The 23,949-nt window shown below is 40.5% G+C and overlaps 1 protein-coding gene across 1 annotated transcript; it reads left to right on the forward strand.

Annotated features, from left to right (window-relative positions):
* Positions 1-408: 408 nt before the first annotated feature.
* LOC136677215 (NADH dehydrogenase [ubiquinone] iron-sulfur protein 4, mitochondrial-like) lies at positions 409-20,994 on the forward strand. The gene is made up of 5 exons (XM_066654683.1): positions 409-621; positions 1,987-2,062; positions 19,213-19,385; positions 20,450-20,523; positions 20,804-20,994. Exons 1-5 carry the CDS (start codon positions 431-433, stop codon positions 20,905-20,907), a joined length of 618 nt encoding a protein of 205 aa, XP_066510780.1. The 5' UTR covers positions 409-430; the 3' UTR covers positions 20,908-20,994.
* The last annotated feature ends 2,955 nt before the right edge of the window (positions 20,995-23,949 follow it).

The following is a 23,949-nucleotide window of genomic DNA, read 5'->3' on the forward strand; positions in this document are numbered from 1 at the left end:
CAAAAATTGGGATGGGGAACATAATACTGGTAAAGCTGTGTAATGCCTCCTAATATACTAAATAATAATAATAATAATAATAATAATAATAATAATAATAATAATAATAATTAATAAAATTGATTAATTGGGAACAATTCATTGGCATTTTTCAAGAGCAAAGAAGGACTGGAGCTCAACTTTCTGAGACAAACAGCAACTATTATTGACGAAATTCCATAAACTGTAGCCTACGATAAGTCGATAATGTAATTATTGTGACAGACCTAGTGCAGGTTAAGACTTCCGTTTTATTAACTCTGCATTCTATGGTTTCCACCTTATAACTTTATGAAATGTAAGTAAATCAGCTCAGTGATCTCGATTCAAAGCGATTAATCTTTTAGCTCCTGTGCAGTGCGTTTCTGTGTTTGTTCTTTTTTTCGTGTGAATGTGTGGGTGTCTGCAGAAACACAACGGTCTTTGCTACCTCAGGAATAATCGCGTTTCTGTTTTTTTACCCTGCCGGCCGCCGTACTGTGTCTACCCCGTCGACATGGCGTCGTCCTCAATGTCACTTTTGAGTCTGAGTCGAGTTTATTTTCGAAATTTAATACCGAAAACCCCGCGGACTCCTCTGAGGTAATGACTCACACTTTGCTTCGTCGTACCGTGCCGTCGGGTTTTGAATGCGCAGGAGATTTAACGGTCAAAATCGCTTCCAAACCGGAGGTGAAGTTGTTTTATTTACAGGAATTATTCCATTCCACCTTAAACGGAGCCTCGGTCTTTTCGCACAAATGACATTAAAAAATATAAAATGTAATTTTAAAGTCGGTTTTAGCAGTTTTCTGAGCCTCAGCTCTGTGTATAACTGTAAACCCATAAGTTAGCTCGGATTAAACAGACAAATATTGTAAATGTAAACGTGCAAATGTTGGTCGTTGTGCTCCATTCTCCAGTGTCGCTTTGATATAAAATCATTTATTTTCCACAGGGAGTCATTTCAAGTGTCCCATCTTGGTCATATTAAAAAAAAATTTTTAATTAAATTAATATACATCTAAATAACCATGTGTTTATTTGATGAACAAAGCTTCTCTGCCTGTTAGAGCGTTTGATAAGGGGTTTAAATAATTAAAACATACATTTACGTAAAGTATACACACAGTTTTTCAAATTAATACACTTCTCCCTCAGGTTTACTACTGTCCCTTCAATTTATTAATTCTTTTTGAAAAACTTTTCTTTCTAATACCCAAATTAGCCTCAATAAAGCATTATTCTAGGGGCAGTTAGCTAGGTAAAATAGTCAAGGGAACAGTTAGTAAATTTAAAGGCACCTATCGTTAATCTGTGGGAAATAATTAACATAAACATTCCCATAAGGAATATTTTAAGCTCTAAATACAGGATATATAGAAACGTTTTTTGTTTTTAGCCAGCATATGTCGTTCCTAAGTAGCAAAACTAAGATTGTGGCCCTAAATTATGAGGATAGAAACTATTGAGTGTTTAAAAGCTTTACAGAATATTAACTATAGTATTTTACAGTCCAAGAAAATCTTATCGAGACTCGTCTTCATTTTGCCAGCCACTCTTATTTGGATTGGTAGACTGAACCAAATGATAACAGGGTTCCCCTGGCAGCCACATGCGAGAAAGATCAGACTTTCAGTGGCGTTATCTTCTGTTCGTGACAAACTGTCAGCTGTAGGTATTTTGCAGAGAGAGTTGTTGCGTAGGTCTTGCTCCAAACGCTCTCTTGGTGACTGTGGGTCGGTGGGCCAACATAAAGTGCTGTCTGTTGCTAACATGCTGATGGGAGCATGCCAGGAAATCAGCAGACAGAACTAATGGATCTGCGTGCTCTCCTCTCTCTCCCCTTGATGTGCCCCATTCTCTAAGACAATGCATTGTGGTTGCTTTTTGTTTACTTAAGAGAGATTTTTTTTTGTTTGCTTGTCAGTCTAATTTTTTTCCCCCTCCAAACTTCCTGTCTTGCAGGTCAGTTAGCACGTCAGGATGTCTGGCACAGAAACAAGAGCAGGGCTCCCAGCTCATCACGGTGGATGAGAAGCTGGTAAGAGTGCCGTCAGTGTCCTTTGTTTGCTGTCACTCTTTGTCTTGATGAAAGGTTGATAAAGGGCAGCCCATTGATGGGCTGATACATGTTAAATGCTGTTTGGATCCAGTTTATTCAACGTGTATGAAATTCAGCTACTTCCACAATACAAAAACAAAACAAACAAAAAAAAATCTTTTATAGTGGTTTAATAAAAAGTTTCAAAGTTCAAAGTAGACAAAGTAAGACTTTAGTAGAAATGTTTACTGACGTATTCACTGTGAAGGGTTCTTTTCAAATTGCTAGCATGTCCATCATGGCACTTACAGGAGATGTAAATGATATAAATATGACGTTTCATGGTTTCCCACAGATCTTCCACAGGCTGTAACCTCAGAAAACAATTTTGTAGAATATGTAAGAGACACAGACCAAGTGTAGAAGTTTCTCCAGCAAGAGGCTTTGTTTAAAAAATACTGTTCATTTTGTTGGTAAAGAAATATCCTGAATGCTTTTATGATTTTTCTTTTCCTTACAAAATGCGTAGTGAAATCTGTGCAATAATCAGAGGGATTAACTATAATAATCTATTTGGTATTTAATGTGATAAAAAAATAGTGTTAAAATGCTTTAGACATAGAATTGTTAAAAAAAAATCATGGCACCTTAAAATTGAAATCGGATCAAACTGTGAGGTCACTGATCAGTGTTTCCTTATGGCAACAACCTCCGTGGTTTCATTTTTCATTTACCAGCAATATGCAAACAATATGATCTTTCTTGTGTGATCGATTGGACTAGACTTTTAGTTAAATAAAATGTACGTATTTAATTAAAACTGATTAAAATTGGATTAAAACACATTTCTAAAGTGCAGCGTACAGTTTGGTAATGTATCGCACACTAGATGTCTAGACATAGATCTCTGTGCATAGATAGCTACATTTATTTAATGTATTCGTGACAAAAATTTAGTTTAATTGCATCATTTAATGCGGTTAATATTTGTCAATTGTGTTTGGAAGAATACAGTTTGAAAGTGGGTTTCCTTATCATTGGTTTAAATGGAAAAAAAACAACAAAATCTTAAAACTGGTTCAGGGTGTTTTGAGAAGCTGGGGACCCAGCTCAGACAAGCCCTGCCTAGTTCAGTAAAGGCTCTCACTTCAATTTTGGGGCCGCTCCAATGCAAAGCTGATCAAGGGCCCCCCAAAATGAATGGAATGAAAAGAAAAAGACAAGACTAGACAGACAGTAGCAGTTTCGTCTGGAAGGAAAAGGCTGTCCTTTTGGTGCTGGCCACAAAGCTTCCACTCCTGTTGAGCTGAGGAGATTTACTAATACAGTGAGTAATTTGGTGAAATAGCCAGTGACCATCAAAAGTTAGTTCTTCGCATTTTCTAAAATAGTGGAGCATGTTTTCTTTGGTGGTTTGCAATGCATTAGCATAAAAAAGACGTGTTTTGGAAGAAAAAAGGCAGATTTTCTCTGTATAAAAACAGACAAAAGCCCTGAACTGAGTATATACAAACCTCCACTCCTTTTATTCCCTTGTTCAAATGTCTATAGTCATCAGCTCTCAAAGTTCTCATGATTTTAAAACACCTTTGAGCAAAAAAAAAAAAAATATGTGCCAAAATATAAAAATGTGTTTAAACTGTTTAAATTATTGAAGCATTTCTGAAACAAAGCCCACTCTGTTTCCCCCAAAAAAGACTTATTTGTTGTGATGCAATGCATTTAATTTGTTCTTTATTTGTTAAATATTGTAAACAATTGTTGAACCAAGTGATGTTGGTTAATTATGGGCCTAAATCCAATTGTTTGTTTCAGTTGAAACATTTAATGAACCTCGATAAATTGAGTGAAAAATCCACTCTAAAGCATGACTCCTAAACTCCTGAAAATAGTTAGACTTTGATATGAAAAGCACAATTTACTGAGCTTACTTAAAGTTGTTGCTATTTGGCATCATTTTATTTGATGGGTTAAAAAACTAGCAGTACCTTCATATGTTTGTATTTGAAGATGTTTACATGCATTAAGAGGTAAAAACTTTCTGATGATGTACAGCAGGTGGGGAGTTTTATTTTTATTTAATTTTATTTGTGTCATGCCTTACCTAGGGTGACCAGATCTGAGATGGTGAAAAAAGGAGATGAGCTCTCGCCCCTCGCTGCCGTTGTATTCCTAGCTGAACCTATGTGTGCTTTTAGGTCCTTTACATCTTTATTTCCTTCACAAAACATGGGAATTTCTTTTTTAATTCATCCGAGAACTTACATTTACGTTTCGGCATAGCTGCTCGAGATGAGGGTGGGTACATGAGCTTTGCCTGACGTAAACAAGGACTACTGACGTGCAGACTGACCAATTAAATGTTTACAGAGAAGGTTATCGACCAATAACGGTAGCTCTACAGTCAGACCGTCCAATCAGAAGATTTTAGGCTACTTCACCACGCCCCCTTCTCACTCAAGTGAACCAATAGGAGTAGGGGAGGGCGGGACTAGTTTGTGAAGGAAGCTTCTCGAAGTTCTACGTAAGCTCTAGAAAAACAAAATCCCCGACGTTTGTGAAATTCCGGCGGACACTTTTTTAAGTCTAAAAAAGAGGACATGTCCGGGTAAAAGAGGACGTCTGGTCACCTTACCTTACCGCATCACCCGAACATTAAGTGTCTTCAATAATCATTACGCACACACAATGATTTAAAGGATATTACACAAGCAAAATGTCACTTTTAATGGTAATGATTTTTTGAAATATGAGGTTCCATTGTTATGTTTTTCTGTTTGGGTTCAGGAATACAATGTTAATGCTTTTTTTTTTACAATATAAACTTGATTAAACTTTATCCAAGTCCTCTTTGTTTTCGAGAAACAACATTAGAATTTGTTTGATCTTCAAGAGTTTATAAACCGCAGTGACACATGGGACCTTTGACGTGTTGCTCAATTTCGACTGAGATTCCAATCACCTGGCTTTAATTTCTTTGAAAAGGAAGCCAGTGACATTGCTGTTAAATTTCAATATTCCTGTCTGATTAAGATATGAAAATGGAATTTCATAAATAAGGAACAAAACATCCCAAGGTAAAGGCCATGTGTTCATGTGAAAGTGCTTGCATATGTAGCCTGTTGTGAGCAGTCAAATGTGTGGCGTATATTAAATGATGGCAATTAAAGACGTGCGTGATTGTGCCTGAGTGCTGGCACTCTCTCCCTCTGGTGCCTGCCCTGGCTTGCTTTTGTTAGTAATTACTGTTTGATTAAGCATGCTGAGCTGCGAGAAAGCCTGCATGGCTGGCCACTGATACACTGCTTTACACGAAAAGCTTGGGCCCATGCACAGGTCACTTATAAGGACGGACTCACATCGGCCATTTCTCACAGTTTTTTTTTTTATCTTTAACATTTGAATATCTCTGTAGTACATAGATGCCTATCATTTTGAAATATGTGTTCCTAATATAGTTCAACCTTCCAAAGTTTGCATTATCGGTGCATGATTCACTTAAGATCTTGAAGTGACGTTGTGTTATCTAAGTATTGTGGTATGTCAGCCATGCATAAAATTCAACACCAGCCACAGCTGAGCAGTATAGTGTTATTCATTGTTTGTTGTGATATGGGCATTTGCATTACGGAAACCACACAAGGCTGATGAGAAATTTGAATCTAAAATCATAGTCTGCAAAGTATTCACACATATGTAGCACACAGCCAGCTATTTTTAATATTTTTTGTGTCAGAAGTGTCCTGGCAGCAGAAAATGTTCATTGTGCTTTAGGCATGGGGGGACAACTGTGCAGCGAGTGCAAGAAATATTCCGGGACATTAGCGGCTCTGTTCACACATTCAATGACTTGGACTTTATGCCAAGCTTTTATTAGTGCGCTAGTGGAATAAAGTCTGCATACAAATGTCGTGGGTGTTTGTGGGTAAATTTTTCTGCATTACCATGCATGTGTGAAATGGGTTGTTGTGAAACTGTTGAAAGTAATGGTATTACGGTGTAGTAGTGGTGGAAAAGGCCAACTGTTTAAGGAGCAATCTGTAATATTCACACCAAGCGTTTAAAATCGGAACTATAATAAAGTTCCCAAATAGTGGGGAGAGATGTCTGCCTCCTCCCCCCCTCCCCAGAAGTGAAGTTAAAACAGGTTGCCAGATTGAGGAAAACTGAACGAAAAAGCAAGAGACGAGTGTAAAAACTGGGGAAGTAATAGCTAAGAAGAGTTTGCCATAACCAACACATTTACACAGAAAAGTTTTCATGGTTTCACTACAACGTCTGCCTTCAAAAGCCTTTACTGTCCCAATCCACCTTCAATTTTTCCACTTCGTCTGTTTAAATCGCACAGACCAAGTGTACTATTCAACCAATTATTCACAATTTTTGTATTCAAGCATTTAATTGCACCTTAAATGGGTCAAGTTATATGCTTTGTTCTCCAGCTTCTTATTGAATACTCACATCCACCTTAAACAGCTATGTGAAGCTAAAGCTAGCGCTAGGTTTTTAAACATAAACTCGTTTTGAAACACTTCTTATTTCCCATTTTATCTATTTCAAACATACGACCCGGTGAACGTCACTAAATCATCTGTCTACTAGAGAAATGCTTATATTTGCTATGTACTACCAAGCTTGATTTCTCCGTTCCACCTTAAATAGTTGAATATGCGAGGCTTTTCAAACACAATTCTTACTCTTTAATTTGTTTAAAACACACACACCACAAAGAAATACACATGAATCTGCATTAATTTCTTTAAAAGAAACAAAGAGTGGTATTTACATTTTTGAATCATGTTGTTATTCGCCTTCTTCGTATAAAATATAGCTACAAAATTTTACCTTTTTCAAATGTCCCTATGCCTCACTTTCTATATATAAAACACTCAACCTATGTTGTTTACTCCTTTTAATCTATTCATAGGCTTCTGTACTTCTGTGTTTTTTCAGAAATGATTTCCTGTTACAAGTTCAGGAGAAAATTAGCCAGCTCTGGCTCTGTTCTGTGGTGTTGCTGCTTGTAAACTGCCTCAAATTTTAAAACACAAGGCCATTATTTCCTCTCATTTTACTCCGTCTCAACTCAAGGAGGTTTTTAGAAGGGCTATAGGGCTTTTGGGGTCTGGTAAAATATAACATTAACTCTGTCCACTTGGTCATTTCATGGCTGTTTGTAAACCTGGCCAGTTTCACAGTGGACAGTAAAATGATTGGACAGAGGGAGGGATGACAGACAGGACCTCGGGCGGTGGGATCTATTAGCTGCGCTCCAGACTTGGCACTTCTCAAAGAGAATATACTGCTTTAGCAATGCTGTGTTTTAGCTTTGACTGTTTCCTTCTTGTGTGATCTATGATCACACACCCTGGACATTTTATGATTAATTACAGTGAATATCCTACAGATTGCTCCTTTAACACAAAAATTACTGGTTATAAATTTTGTTAATTCAGATGAGAATATCCTAATCAGGGCGGCACGGTGGCGCAGCAGGTTAGTGTTGCATTCACACAGCTCCAGGGACCTTGTGGGTTCGATTCCTGTTCCGGGTGACTGTCTGTGAGGAGTGTTGTGTGTTCTCCCTGTGTCTGCGTGGGTTTCCTCCGGGTGACTGTCTGTGAGGAGTGTGGTGTGTTCTCCCTGTGTCTGCGTGGGTTTCCTCCGGGTGACTGTCTGTGAGGAGTGTGGTGTGTTCTCCCTGTGTCAGCGTGGGTTTCCTCCGGGTGACTGTCTGTGAGGAGTGTGGTGTGTTCTCACTGTGTCTGCGTGGGTTTCCTCCGGGTGACTGTCTGTGAGGAGTGTGGTGTGTTCTCCCTGTGTCTGCGTGGGTTTCCTCCGGGTGACTGTCTGTGGGGAGTGTGGTGTGTTTTCCGTGTGTCTGCGTGGGTTTCCTCCGGGTGATTGTCTGTGAGGAGTGTGGTGTGTTCTCCCTGTGTCTGCGTGGGTTTCCTCCGGGTGACTGTATGTGAGGAGTGTGGTGTGTTCTCCCTGTTTCAGCGTGGGTTTCCTCCCACAGTCCAAAAACACACGTTGTTAGGTGGATTTACGACTCAAAAGTGTCCGTAGGTGTGAGTGTGTGTGTGTTGCCCTGTGAAGGACAATAAATTCTCTCTTATCTCTTATTCCAAAAAGATATATTGATGATATATATATTCATGATAATGCTCACAACTAGAAAAAAACTCATTCTCACCTGAAACACTTTTTTTCTTCAGCTTGTTAAAATGAAATGCATATTCTTATTGAGAGAGAATGGGAAGAGAAGGTGTTGGAAGTGTAGAAGTGGAACCAAGGCTGTGTTTATTGGAGAGCAGACAGTGGAATAAGTTTGTGCCAGCTATCTGATTGGCATGCTGTGATTGTCCAGTCTGTTTGTCTCATTAATTACTCAATTCCCTTTTGGTGGCACACAGTCTGTTTTTGCCAGTCCCCCAGACAAAGTGTTATTTATTAATTCATTCACTGTAGTTTTCAATGGTAGCAGCCACTAATTTGGCTCTCTCTGGACGTGCAGATCTCGGCGGTTTAGTAGCCTGTGGACTATCCGTGTTAAAGGCAGTGTTAGATGTTTAGTACTACATTTTATCCCTGGGTATTAAGCAATGATTATGAGATGTGTGCACCAGTTTAGCCTTGTCACCCCACATGGGGGAAAATGAGAACGCGGACAAGAAAGAAAACCAGATGCCTGCACTGTAGAATATAACACAATTGTTGCTTTCAATCTTTGTGTTTTAGCATATTATGTGGTGGCATTTTTGCTGTAGACTGGTGACGTCCTGATGCAGTTCAGTAGAGGCCTCGATGGTTCGTGATAGGGATATTATGGGTCACTTGGTTGATGTGTGAGAGCTCTAACAGACGTAAATTGTTCTGAGATTTCTATGGATTCTCTGATCCTGAGAGAAGTGGGAGAGGAGATCCAGGCTCTGAGCCGGACTGCACTGACCTGTCCTCCCCCTACTCCCTGCTCTCCCTACAACACATCTCAAGTGTCTGTTATGTCTAGTTGAACCTAAAACCAGGTGCTTGTGCAAAAAAAATTCAAGGCTGGACAACTAGGTCAAAAGATACGGCTCTTTGAAGAGGACCTGTCAAGAGGCTTTGTGTATTAGCTGCTAAATGGTATTTCATTTACTTAGCACTCAAGGGAAAGTAGTCTTTAAGGCACCCTTCAGTGGTGTTGTATTTGTGTGGCCCAGGAGCAGAACTTTGGCTTCAGCTCTCCTGCAGTGTTAACTCATTTACTCCACTGTATGCGGAGATGGGCCCACTCTTATGTCTCCACTTTGTAGACTGGACTTGGACTTGTGTGTGAAGCTAATAGGAAGTACACAGAGTCAATGTGATTGATTGTTATTGTGTGATAGTTTAGAAAGTCCGTCTTTAGTCACGTAGCCTTCTAGATTAGACATGTCTCTTGCATCATACATGTCATTATTTCCAGTGAATGGCCCCAAGTTTGAAAGGGTGCATTTACGTTGTTAGAAAAGCTCAGAGAACATTTTGTTTGTTTGCTGCTAATGCAGCAGTGACAGAGGAGTAGAGAATTAGGGAAAATAATAGCAAACACATTTAAAACTACTAACTAGGAGAACGTCTTTCTGTTTTTGATTTATTTTTATGGTTGTTCATTTATAGGAAAATCACTTTGTATATTTTAAGTCCGAGTAACTTAACTGTAATTAGGTACAGAGTAAGAAAGGAGAACGTTCCTAGCTGACCTTTAAAGACGCAATGATGTTGATGGAGATGTTTGGGGTTTTTTCATTGCTGAATGCAGTTGGTTTTACGTGGAACTGCATTTACATGGACATCATGATAACCGAACAGGACGCCATAAATACCGTAGCTTTAGTAAAGCCACTGGTTTGACACTGGATCTGTATCGGGTTGATATCAGCAGACATTGTGGACTTGGGTACGGTTGTGAGATCTTTCTAGTCCAAACTTAGTCTGAAGATGGCTCAAAATAGTGTGCAGTGCCACAATGCTTAAAGCAAAGTAGGTCGCAAATTTAAAGAAGGACAGTGATTCAGTAACTTAAGCATGGTTTTATAAGCATTGCCAGAGCTGCATGTGTTTGTAAATAACCATCTCTCAGTTCTGTGCTCTAAAGATTGCAAATTCTTTATTTAATCGTTATTAGGAAGTGTGCATGGTTTCCGTTTTGGCTAAAGTGAATGAAATTCAAGGCGACACGGTGGCACAGCAGGTTAGTGTTGCAGTCACACAGCTCAGGGACCTGGAGGTTGTGGGTTCGAGTCCTGCTCTGGGTGACTGTCTATGAGGAGTTTGGTGTGTTCTCTCTGTGTCTGTGTGGGTTTCCTCTGGGTGCTCTGGTTTCCTCCCACAGTCCAAAAACACATGTTGGTAGGTGGATTGGCGACTCAAAAGTGTCCGTAGGTGTAAATGTGTGTCTGTGTTGCCCTGTGAAGGACTGGCGCCCCCTCCAGGGTGTATTCCTGCCAAGATGGAGAGAGAGCAGAGCACAGCAGCTTTATCTTTAGAAACAGAACTGATGATGAAGAGAACAGAAAATAATTAGATGGTGCAAGTTATGGATTGTCCTTTCTTGGCAACTTTATTATATTTCTATTGTTATGACTTTGGTAGCTAATAACTTTGAACTTTATAAAACGAGTTAGCCATTAGAGTGAACACCACACTCCTACAGTAGTAGCTGGCAAAATTATCTGGATCCTTTGGCTGCTTTAAGATGTTTTTGTTAGCTTGAAAGGCAATCTTATTACTAGTACGCGAATCCCTGAGATGTGCAGTGTATTTATTTAGTACGCACCAGTCGTACGAGTCAGATCATCAGTAGATCTGAGATTTGAGAGAGTTAGGAGTGAGTACATCACATTTTGGACTTAAGCGGTTTATCACCTAGATGCTAAATGTTAACATCCCACTGAGGGACAGTAAAACACTGGATGGAAAACAAAACATTTAATACTCAGAGTGTATCCACTTCACAGTAAATAAGTAACAGATCAGTACTTAGCTGCTGTCAGATGTTTGAGAATCTGTATTGGAACAGGAGTCGTCGTCTTGTGCCAACACTACTGCAGATATGAGGAATAACTAGGCACACACACACAAACATATCTAGGTTATGGGTCCTTAAAACACAAGTACATGGACCAAAAGCCTTCAAAGATATAACACTTTATTTATCCAGAAGGATACTGTAGTATTGTATATAGTTACAATTACATTCCTCTGAGGATCTTGTGTATCCTATTCGCTCTCAAATCTTGACATGAAATCATTTTTATGTAAGTAAATGCTCACAGCAGAATAAACCCTCCCCTCACATTTGAGTGCATTCAGGAAGTCTGCATCTTTTAAGGTGGAATGGTATGTTTGAGTTGGGCGACTAGCTTGTTCATGGTTATAGATTTTATTCACTGTTTGAATTACCACAAAAAACTCATTTGTAACTCGAGCTGTTTAGTTTTGTAGCATTTTGGGTCTATGTTTACTTTCAAGCAGTTAGCGCTTTCCTGAATCTAGAGTCAGCTCCACCTTAATTAATGTACCTGTAACAGCAGAACAATGTCAATATTACCTACTTATGGAGCAGGAACAGAGCAACATCCTCATCACTTTTCATGTGTTTCAACGTTCGGAGGTCTCTCCACTATCCAAACGCCTCCAGATGCCGTTTCGAGAGAACACCCAAGCCAGTCTGGCCCGAGACACTTTATTTGCTTGTGTACAGGCAGTGGACCTTTTCTTGCATTGCAGACAGACCACAGGACTAGCAAATGGCGAGAAGTCATTCTCTGAATTTTATTTAAAGGAGGAAAAAAAAGTGTAAATGAATGTCACTTTTAAGGGCCCGTAAATATTTGCATGAATTTCCAATTCTAAGTTGGCGATCACTGGTTGTTGGTATAATAACAGAGAGTGAGATCACTGTCTGTCTGCATGTACACTAAACATAGTTTAACATTGTGAACTGACTTTGTAATCGTTAAGCTTTAATAAGAACAGCTTTCTCTGTTTCTCATCACTGAAAACTGAGTGACATTTTAATGACATTTTCTAAATATCAACACGTACATATGGATATGAATGCGTTTTTTTTTTCCCTCAAACAGTGCAGATGGCTCGTGAGTAACACTTGAAAAGCACCACTGCTGTGCCAAGCTTTTTTGCCTACAAACAAACAAACAGGTGGGACGTGGCTAATAGGATGCGGAAATGCCTCTTCCCACTCACACACGTTCTCTCCGGCCCTCTCCACCCGCCCCGCCCTGATCCCTCGCTGAAATGTGAGAATAGAGTTGACCCTCAGCACCAGCTGCACCCTCCTTTCACTCACACAAGTATTACATGTTGTTTGTTTCTATTAGTGACCTCGTATTTCCAATCTGTAATTAGCCCAGTCTTCACACTTCAAAGATGACCAAACGGGATGTGTGTTGCACAACAGAAAATACACACACAACCCTGCTGTCAAGGTTAAAGCAAAAGGTTGGTGAAGAATCACAATCACATCACGTTGTTCTCACCTCAAATGTGCCCTTCAGCCAGGATGTGTTTCGTTCATGAAGTTGTGCGTTCATTTGACGTGTGGAAACTGAAGAGCAGCGCTAAAATGTAGCTAAAATCTTTTGGAAACCATCTGGTAAAGCACCATCTGGTTAATTATCTACAACATTTAGAGTTAGCATATTGTAAAATGTAGTTGAATCGGTCACATTTACCTTAGGTTAGATTGCACTACATAGCATCTACATAGCATCTGGAGTGGACCCTCAAATAGTGTTACCTGAAATATGCTGCATAGCTAAAAACAGTCCTAGCAGCTATTTTGATACTTGAAATTTGTCTACAGTTGTTCGGTTATTTTGAGCAAGTCTCAGAGCCCACACTTTATTTAATTTCCAATTAAAATTCCATTACCCACCCAAACGGTCCCCATCGGGTCAACAGAGTTTAACCCAAGCTCCAATCTGGCTACACATCTAAAAAAAAAGAAATAAAACACACAGGTATTTGTTTCCTCCTTTACACTGGGAGAACACAGCTCAGCGCCGTGGATCTCTCTTTGAAGCATTTACTGAGAAAATGGACTCAAACTAAGCCCTCTTCAGGCTGAACAATAAGATTGTGTTTTTCTCAAAACAGTGGAGTGAGAAGCAGAAAAAGAACCCAACAGCTTGAGACCGAAATTTGAAGGCGTAGTTCTGCAGATCACTTTGAAAAACTTGGGAAAGAATGGCAGCTGTAAAGGTTGATTTTATAGTGGTAAAATATGTATTATGCATATGACAAAGCCTTAAACATTATATATATTTTTCCCCACCCTTAAATGAGCCCTCCAACCGAGAGATATTTGAACTGCGCGCTTGATACACCGACTGCAGCGTGTGTGACCTAGCACTCAACATGTCTAGAGAGAGGTCAAGTCTCAGGTAATAACATCCTGATAGCAAGGGTGTTGAAAGCCTCGCTATTCAACTGAGCACATGAGCGCGTACACGGACTGTTAACTGGTTTAAGCTCAGCGCAGCCCTCCAAGAAGTGTTTGCAGTTTGTGGAAGCCTCCAGCTGAAGATGTGCAAGCCCCCCCCCCCCCCCCCCCTGCATTAATAACGGGAAATTGTCCTCCTTAAGTACTGACACGGGCCAAAGAGCTCACGTAATTGTCGGGGATTATTTGTACAATCTGACAGAGAATAAAACAAATGTTAAATATCCACACGCTGGAGCTCATCACTTACACACCATCCTCGGTGCGTATGATGACACTCGGTCGTTTATTCGCAGCCCCTTCATAAGTTACTCACAGGGAAGGTTGAATGTCCAAGTCTGGTGTTAATTACCCCTTTGGTGAATTGGTGAAGTCTCTGTATTTTAACCCTCGGACACTGGATTAGGTTCAAGGTGAATTTAAACTGAGGCTTACGCTGTAAAGGCTTTCGTGTGAGAGTGCCGGAGAGGTGAATTATTTATCTGAATTCCATGTCCTGGAGTGAAGCACTGGATCTGATTAAATTACATATGGACTCCAGGCCTGTGGAAATCCATGAAAAGGGTTCCACCTGTATCTGATGGGAAGGACTTTCTGTCTACTTTCTCCTGTGTTATGGTCAGCTTTTCAGCTCTAGCTCAGAACTGAACATCAGTTTGCCACCTTTGTGCTATTTTACAAGTTGCCCATACCACCCTCCTGTCTCTTAATATTCCTGGGCCCCGCGATTGCCATCAAACAGCCATGCAATCGCACCTTTGTCTGTGTGTGGCTCTTACAAAGGGACTTGGCCCAAAGGCAGCTGAATAAACTGTACTACTCTAACGTAAAGAGCAAAGGAGACGATAACCTGAGGACCAGCGCTGACTTAAGGAGTTCCTGAGGAGGGAGGGGAGGGTTAAAATAACAATGCCTTTCCAATTTTCTGAAGCGAGAGATCGCTTGGAGACAGTGAGTTGGTTTATTGAAGTGAAGGACAGAACTGCCTGGAAATAAGCTGGAAACATTTAAAGGAACACTAGGTAAGGTTAGATGTTTTGTTTTTGCTTCTGGGCTCCTCCTGCAGTTGCAGGGTTTAATTCAATTTTACAACACTGCCCTGAAATGTGTTCTCCCTGTGTCTGCGTGGGTTGCCTCTGGGTGCTCCGGTTTCCTCCCACAGTCCAAAAACACACATTGGTAGGTGGATTGGCGACTCAAAAGTGTCCGTAGGTGTGAGTGTGTGAGTGAATGTGTGTGTCTGTGTTGCCCTGTGAAGGACTGGCACCCCCTCCAGGGTGTATTCCCGCCTTGCGCCCAATGATTCCAGCTAGGCTCTGGACCCCCAGCGACCCTGAACTGGATAAGCGGTTACAGATAATGGATGAATGAATGAATGAATGAACACTGCCCTGAAATTGAGAAAGGGGTGGTGGATTCATACCCTCCTCCAGAGGTTACATGATGCAGTTACTTTAGTGCTGAACCCAGAGTAGTAAAGACAGAGGCTCCATTCTCCCTGTTACATGTCAGTGTAGCATCACAATGATTTTGAAGCTGTAATTTTAACTACTTAGAGTTGCTTTAATATGAAGTTACACCTCAGGTCCTAATTTAACTTTAGAATTAAGCTGTCTACACTTTGCCTGAAATGCAGCTTTTCTGTTTTGGACGCTTGGTTTGAGTGTTTCTATGAAATCTCTGGAAGGTTTTCCACTCTTCCGAAGTTCAGTTAAAGAAGTTGGTTGTTCATCATTCTAACCACCTCATGTTTGTTTGATTTTCAGTGCTCCACGTTCTTTCAGACCGACCAATAGTGGTGAGGTATCTTCTCACAGTGGCTTTTCCAACCTGAAGCTTAATGTTCTCCTAACTTCTGCAGATGAAAGTGGTCATCACAGTTGTTAAGAGTCCAGTTTTCTAACTTTGAATCCTTTTTTGAACAGAAGGTTTGGAAACTAAGCATGAGATTTCTGTTAAATTTGGTGGCCTCCTCCTCCTCGTCAAACCAGAATTCACATTGGTTGCATGCAGAGGCAGACAGACAGATCAGGGCTTATGTTGGATTTTGGCATTAAATTTTCCACCTTGTGCTTGGTCATAGTTTATATTTCGGAGATCTCCCAGTCATCACTACCTTTGCTCTTTGTGTGCAGGTGTGTTTGTATGCTGGATTCTCTCAGGTTTACACTGGTTTGGCGGAGCTGCCAGCCAGCCTGAGCTCCTCGGCTCTTTCTTGAGCGTCTCGGCCCTCAGTCTGTCGCCCTGAAAAGATCCCATGCTCTTTATTCATTAAGGAGCCAAAGGTGTCAGAAATATAGACACGCTTTCACGTGACGAAGACTTTGCCAGCTTTTCCTCCCCCGCTCTTAAGCCTGGCAATCTGTCTGCATACCAGGGATTGTAGGCCCCTGTGAATAGTGTCAAACTTCATAGTTCTCATTTTGCTTCCTGTACATGGAAGGAGAAACGTGCAGCGTTTCCCTTTGTGGTTCCTCTTTGCCCTTCGTTTTTTTTTTCCTCTCCTTCCCTTCCCAAGAAGCACCATATTTAAGCCACCGTCGCCCGCTTTGTGCCTGGGCCATTGTGCTCTCGCCTGTTGTGCAGATCACCCTCCTAGTTTTTGTTGCCTTAATGTATGCAGGCATAAAAGTCTAGACTACCTTTTTCATTGCAGGGACAATGAGGAGGCGCTTTTTCTGTTTTAGCTCATTTAGACCCTTTCAAACACATTCATATTCGACTGAACACAAACTTTAAAGTTTTTATTTCCAGTTTGTGCAGCTCTTTCCAGCAGCAGTTTATGTAACTTACCAATGCTTACCATAGTCTGGATTGTTAATCCCGCGTAGATAACGTTTAATCCCTGCGTTTGTGTCTGCAAGACTTACTACTTTGGTTGGCGGATCTTTAAATGCTGCTGCCCCCAAACTTTGGATTTGTCTCCCATCCTTTCTTCGCAACTCTACGTCCCTGTTATCCTTCAAATCTTTGCTTAAAGCTTTCCTCTTTTCTTCTTTGGATTCACCTTAACACCCCCCCCCCCTTTTTTTTTTTTTTTTTGCTTATTTATTTATTTGTGTTTTTAAAAATGGGTGCGGGGGAGGCTATGTAAAGCATCCTTGGGTCTGGGAAAGGCACTATATATAATTTGAACTTATTATTAGGGTTCAAGCACACCTTGGGTTTTCTTATTATTCTTTTTCTCTTGTAAAAGTCATTGTGCGGAAGAGACCGTAGGTCGTACAGACGCCCTACTTGGAAGGTAGCTGTAGTTTGTGTGCATCTTGGAGGACAACAAAAATTACACTGATTGGCCTAATGGTGGCGCTATAGTGAAGCGAAACATGTTTAGGTCAATGTGTCCTACACTGTGAGGCGTGGAGACAAAATCATTTTTCCCCTGATTCCTTGGGTCTTGACAAATCAAAAATTGAGTTAGTCCAAATTTAACTCCGCCCAGTTTAATTTTGCGCTAATTTACATAATTTCCAAAACTTACTTTTGGGAACTAGTCTAATGATTTTTGTCCAATTCTCTTGTTGTTGTTATTATGATTTATTATTACTGTTGTCTGCACCTCACTCAGCATTTACTAGGAATGGCATGGCAACCCCTCAGGGTCTAGAGTCGTTTTTGTTGTTGAGCAAAGAAGCCGTCTACAAACATGCCTTCTAGGAAATGAAGGCTTTGTATTGTGAATTCAGAACATATTTTCTGTTATCACTCGAGTGAATTTGGCTTGGCCTTTTTATCCGTTAATATATTTGTTTACAATTAGTGTCCGGGGCTGACACAAGCATCCTCAAAAATCCATTTGGAGCTGTATGTTTTCCTTATGTGCATTAATTTAGAGACAAATAGGGCCATCTCTGAAACTCTCATTTAACACACAGTTATATTGAAAGACGCAGGCGTGTTTAGAAAACAATAATAGATGGTTTCATTGATTTATTTTTTCCCGTAAGGAAGTACGTTCATTAGCTGGAATATAAAACATGACAAAAATATACCAGACGACCAACGCACAAATAAACCACGGCGATTCTCTTGCTTACCATTTGACATAAATTCAGCTTGGTTACCTTTTCACCAGGTTCCCAGAATTGTTCATAATCCTGTCCCCTGTCGTATGAATTGGCCATAGGCTACTGTATGGTCAACTATTATTCAGTCTGCCCAAATGTTATGCAAGCACTCTCTGCACACCAATTTGTTCGGGTGTCTTTGTTCAGGGTTCATGCTAAAGCGCCCCTTTTCCAAAGAATCAACTGGCAGATGACAGACAATGATAAAAATTTGATTCTTTGAAGTTGTAATGGCCATTGAAATGTGTGAAGGAGAGCTGAAAGGAGCGCTGCTTGTGAGGCTCTGAACCTTGGGTGGTTACTGGCTGCGTGCTGGGAGGTTTGTGTGTGTGTCGTCGCCGACTTCCCAATGCTCGTCGCCTAATTCCTTGAAGAATTGGGGCAGTCTTTCAGCAGTTGCTCAGGACCATGGTCAGTTAACACCTGCTTTTGGAGCTGATCTTACTTTTCAAACTATTTCTATTTCAAAGTGGGAATAGAACACATCGCGTGGTTTGGTAAATGAAATAAAATAATTAAAACGAATCTTTGTTGATTACTCAACGGTTATGAAACAGTTAATTTCTCCTAAATCTTTGTCTTACAGATGTATTTATTTATTTATTTAATTTCTGACTCTAAGGAACTATTTAAGAATAGGTTAAAAGTGCTTAATGCTCCCTTACTTTAAATATTATTTTTTGTTGTTTTTTCTAAGGTCTAATTATGACATCACTTTATTGATCCTGAGGGAAATTTGAGGAAAAATAAACATGTATCGCTCTATAACTCGCCCAAGTCTTTATGTAAGATCTGTTTGGATTTCAAGGTTTGCTTCTTTACCAGTCGGTCTCAAAACAGAAATACGTCTTTGGTTGATTTACTACATTTGGGGAGTACAAAATAATATTAAAAATAAATATGATTTCATAGTGAACCATTTTTTTAAGGGTTAAAATTATCAATAGCCTTAAAAATGAGGATAATGTACAAAATAAAGCTTGTTTGCTGTGTGCATCCCTTTTTTTTTTACATTTTTACTTGTAGAAGAGAAAAACATTAATGGTAATTTGCATATTATAACAAGTATAATCTTGTATTCAGCATGCTTGGTTGGTTTCAGAATCACTTAGCCTGCCCTCAATAGCCTTTTTCCCACCACTTCAGTCTTCACCTAATGTAGGAATTGGAAGTGTTTTCTCTCTGCCTTCACACCTGAAAGCGCAGGTTTCTGGCCTGTGACCGAAGCCCTGTAGTGAAAAAAGAAAAATCACAATGGACTGTCTCGGAGCATTTTGTGTGTGTGAGAAATTAGCTTGTCTAGACAGAGTGCGCGTCTGCATTCAAAAGGAAATATTTGGGCTTTTATGCCCTTTAGGTGTAAGTGTGTGAGGCCTGCCAAGCTCTTTAATGCTGCTGCTTTTTTTCCCTCCCACTTGGATGCTTACCACGAGCTCGCATTTGCATTTTACAAAGCAAAGGCTATTGGATCTTTTCCCAAACCTTTTTTCATCAGCCAGAAAGAGCCCGAGCAAATTATTACTGTTTTAAAAAAAGAGGCTCTTAGCCATACAATACAGACCTAAAATAGCCGTTCTTTTGTTTCCCCTCAGGACATCACGGCCTTAACGGGGGTTCCGGAGGAGCACATCAAGACCCGTAAGGTGCGCATATTCGTCCCCACTCGTACGGCCATGCAGTCCGGCGTGCAGAACACCAAGAAGTGGAAGATGGACTTTGACACTCGCGAGCGCTGGGAGAACCCTCTAATGGGCTGGGCCTCGACGTAAGCGAGAGAGCAAAGACGTTAACACTGTGTTGAGTGAGATGTTGCTGTACATGTTCATTAATTCCAGAAACACTACTTTGTTTACTTGCTTAATTACTAACGTCTCATCACTGATTTTAAATTTCTAGTAACTTCTGCGGAAAACAGCTTTCTTTTATGTTTAACTTTAGATTTGACATTTCTGCTCATTTTAATGTACAACCTAAAACATGGGCTGTGAAAACGGTCTGGCCTTTTATACGTATTGTTTTCTTTAATCAGTATGTTACCAGTAGCAAGTAGGTGTAGATTTTGCGAAGACGCAAAGTTGCGAAGTTTTATTTAAAGTTTATATCATTCATTCATTCATTATCCGTAAGCGCTTATCCAGTTCAGGGTCACGGTGGTTCCAGAGCCTACCTGGAATCATTGGGCGCAAGGCAGGAATACACCCTGGAGGGGGCGCCAGTCCTTCACAGGGCAACACACACATTCACTCACACACTCACACCTACGGACACTTGGGAGTCGCCAATCCACCTACCAATGTGTTTTTGGACCGTGGAAGTAAACCGGAGCACCCGGAGGAAACCCACGCAGACACAGGGAGAACACACCACACTCCTCACAAACAGTCACCTGGAGCGGGAATCGAACTGTGACTGTGAGGGTCTATTCATATAGAGTCTGATTATTTTTGGATGAACAAAAACAGATTACTAAAGTCGTGGAACCATCACACAAAGTCTGATGTATAAGTCAGTCCGTGAATAAGCCTTTACTCCTCTGCTTTGAAGTCCAATCATTTTATGTAGATTGTAAATAATGTAAATTAGAATGTGTCCGCCCCCCCACCCCCGACATCCTCAGGCTGTTAAATGAAATGGATAGTTGTCTGAATTTACTGATGATGATTCCCACTCAAACATCCTCAGTGCTCAATGTGAAAAAGAAAAGTGACAATGTTTTCGAATGTTGAAGACCTGGGTGTGCGATAGTTTGTTGCAATGTCACCCCAAAAAGATTTGTACATGTTATTTGCCCTGTTTAACTCTAACCTTATTGTGATGTGTTTTCTTCAGAGCCGATCCACTGTCCAACATGGTCCTTACGTTCAGCTCCAAGGAGGATGCCGTTGCCTTTGCGGAGAAGAATGGTAAGCTGTTGAAACATGAAAGACGTAATCATAACTGAAGTTTTTCTGCAACGCTGAACTGTCAAATTCTTGCTGGAGTTGGACTTCAGAACTGTCCCCGAAGGGAGGTCGTGCTGAAGGAATTAGACGTGTTGTTTGTTACTTAAAGGTTTGCTTTTGTTTTTGCTCCAACTGTTCGTGGCAATCGTTTACTTTTCACATCAACGCCAACGGGCCGCTCCCAAATCAATTCCGGAAAATACGCTTGGCCACTCATCCACGGTCCTGTTTGTTTGTGCAGGTTGGAGCTACGATATAACAGAGAGGAGAACGTCGAAGCCAAGAGTCAAGTCATATGGAGCAAACTTTTCCTGGGACAAAAGAACTAGAAGATCTGCCAAGTAGAGCATCAATCACTGGTCACTGTTACTGTTCTCTGTAACAGCCTTGTACAAGTTCTTATTCTGTATCTATATCTAATAAAGCATCTAATCCTTAATCATTATCACCTGAGTCTTCTCAGTCTGTTTCCTAACTAGGGTTTAAACAGTGATTCATTCGATAATGGGAATGAAGCAACCGTTTAATGGAACCAATTAGCCACACTTTAAAGCCCCAGGGAATCGATTTTGAAATGTTGTGTTTTATTTGGTATTTTTCTAAATGACCAGTACTGCTCACGTCTCGATGTAGAATGGGCAGTCCTAAAAGTGGGTAATGCTTATGTCACTGTTACCCTGACCAATCACAAGGCTACCATAGCCACACCTCCTCTCTGAGTCGAAGAGCCTGGTGAGCCAAAATTTAGGAGCCATTAGTAAACGAGCTAGCTATCCAGCTATTCACCAAGCTATGGGGAAGGAGTGAGAGACGCAAACAGAACGAACCTGAACGGATTAGGTCTGAGTACAGCAGAGATAGCAACAACACTCGGTCGACGTGTTTAACGGCGAATCAGCGGAGATATCATCTGCACTTGGCCGGGGCGCAGAGCAGTGCAGCAGCGGTGAAGGCAGACCGACTCAGTCAGCAGGACAGCGGAAATAGCTGCCACACTAGACCGGCATATACAGCAAACTAGCAGTGGGCATAAAAGCCCCAGACTCATAAAAGACAAAAGACGTCCGTAGGTTCGCACATGAACGGCTGTATAATGCCAATTCTACAAAAAAAAAAAAAAAAACATCGACTGCTCTGTCTTGAGGCTGTGTTGCTATAGTAACATAAACAGCATTCTGTTCTCTAGTGATAGAGAGCTATCAGTCATTATTATTGGGCCACGCCCACACCATTCTCATAGAGCTCTGAGGAGCATATATTGGTCATTTTTAAGAAGAGATTTATCATATTTGTGTTTTTTATTTAAACTTTGCTGAACGTTTCTAAACTAGATTCATTCTCAACAGTAATGCATGGTGGTGCAAAATCTGTGGACACCTGCTCATCCAGTGGGGTGGCTGTCCGTGGGCAGTTTGTTCTCATTTGCCGCAGGGTCTCTTCTAGACTAGATGTTGGAACACGAATGAGGTCTGGTAAAGATGGTCGGATGACTAGTTCTGGGTTGAACTCCACTAATCTGAAGACATCAAATCTAGAAAACTTTTATATTTAAAACTTAAATATTGTTTAGATATAATCTCGAAGTAGTCTTTTTTTTTTTCTTGTTATGCTCCACATATATACGGTTTCAAACCTGCGTACAGCTTGTGAAACAGAACAAGGGTTCGTGCCCAGCTTTACAAGACTGAGAGCAGGTTTATCTCAGTGCTCTGGGGTATGCCTTGAGATGAGGAAACCACCTGTTGGAAAAAAAGCAGTGTTTTCTAATATTTGAATAAGTGCTGTAACGTATTGCGCAAATCTGCAACTATTTTTATTACTAAATTACATGCAGGTGTTTTTGTTTGTGTTGCATAAGATAGAATCTAAGACTCCAAATCAGACATGGAGGAGTTAAAAAACCAGAAGGCCTCAGTTTTGTCAGTTGTTTAATACGGTGCCATGTTAAGTCTGTGCGGTTTCGAGTACATAAACCGCTCAAGTAGTTTTAAAGTTATTATATTTTACCTCTGTGTGTTCTCTTGGAATGCTAGACTTCATTAAGTCCAAGTTTCTCAATGGAAGATTTAACCAGACCCTGTATTGTAACATCCCTGCCATCAAAACTACTTCGCTCTTTAAAGTTAAAAACCAGACAAACATATTAATGCACAGGGTGCACGCTTCGGAAAAGCTTCTTCAATGGGGGCCAAGTTGGGTCGGACAATGAGCTTCTACAGGAATAATGGCAAAAGCTATTAACCACCAGTAGGCATGGGATCAGTGGAACTGTTCCCTGGAGAGAGGAGATCCATCCAGGACCGTTTGGATGAGCTGGAGTGGTGTTTGTGGCCTACGTGAGTAGTACCTAGCTCCAGAAGAAAAGTTGGCTACAAGGGTGTCCACCACATTTTGGTCTTATACTACATACAGAGAGGCCTGAGCATTATATCACCACAGAGGTGCTCTCTGAAGTGTAAGATCCACCAACAGAATAATACCAGCTTTGTGAGGGTTCTGGCCGCTGGAGAACAGTGTGAAAGGAAGCTAATAAAACATGTAGAACAACTTCTGGATCAACCCCACACTCTCCTCCTTCTGAAACAGTCACAGGTCCATTTATGTTTAAATCACACAATGTGTGTTTATTACGTCCGATTGGTGAAGAACATCTCACTGCAAGAATCGCAAGTTGTTTTAATGATTTGTCTAAAACTTATACAAGCCACTTGTTAAATGAGGGAGTACTGTGTTGTTGGACCAGTCCAAACACAAGGGTGTTACTATTTGGAAGTTTTAATTACAACATGGGACTTCAGTTTTCTTCCTGTTGAAATCATGCTAATTGAAGGTGTGTACGCTTCCTTTAATTATTAGCAATGTTAGCCTTGCAGTCTCGACTTGTCTGAGCTGATTGTTTACATTTAGTGGAACAGGGAAAGTCCACTTTGGAGAGCCAACCCAGTAAACAAGGAACGTCCCTGGACGTTCTAAAAGTAGGTCTAAAAGTAGTCTGTCCGTCAAGGACATATTTTAAACGTCAATGGCCGTCCATTCCATCTTAATAAGTTAGTTAAGTGGTGACCAATCGATAACGTCAGTGGACGCCCAAAACGCGTTTTATACAAGTAATTTATTTCGGGACCAATTAATAACGTCAATGGACGTCCAAAATACGTCTAATAGTAGTCTTTTCAATGTCTGTGTTTGGACGTCTTTTCAACTTTCATTTTCAACCTTAAGAGAACGTTGTTTAGACGGCAGTCATTACGTTATTTCAACGTTGAATCAACGGCTAAATGTTTACTGGGAAAGTCATGAACCAAGAGCTAATGACAGTAGATTTATCCTTTTTTTTATTATTATTATTTATTGTTTCACTCTTCATATCTGTACAAATACCATCAA

This window comes from Hoplias malabaricus, chromosome X2 (genome assembly GCF_029633855.1).
Source record: "Hoplias malabaricus isolate fHopMal1 chromosome X2, fHopMal1.hap1, whole genome shotgun sequence".
In the NCBI taxonomy this organism is placed as follows: Eukaryota; Metazoa; Chordata; class Actinopteri; order Characiformes; family Erythrinidae; genus Hoplias; species Hoplias malabaricus.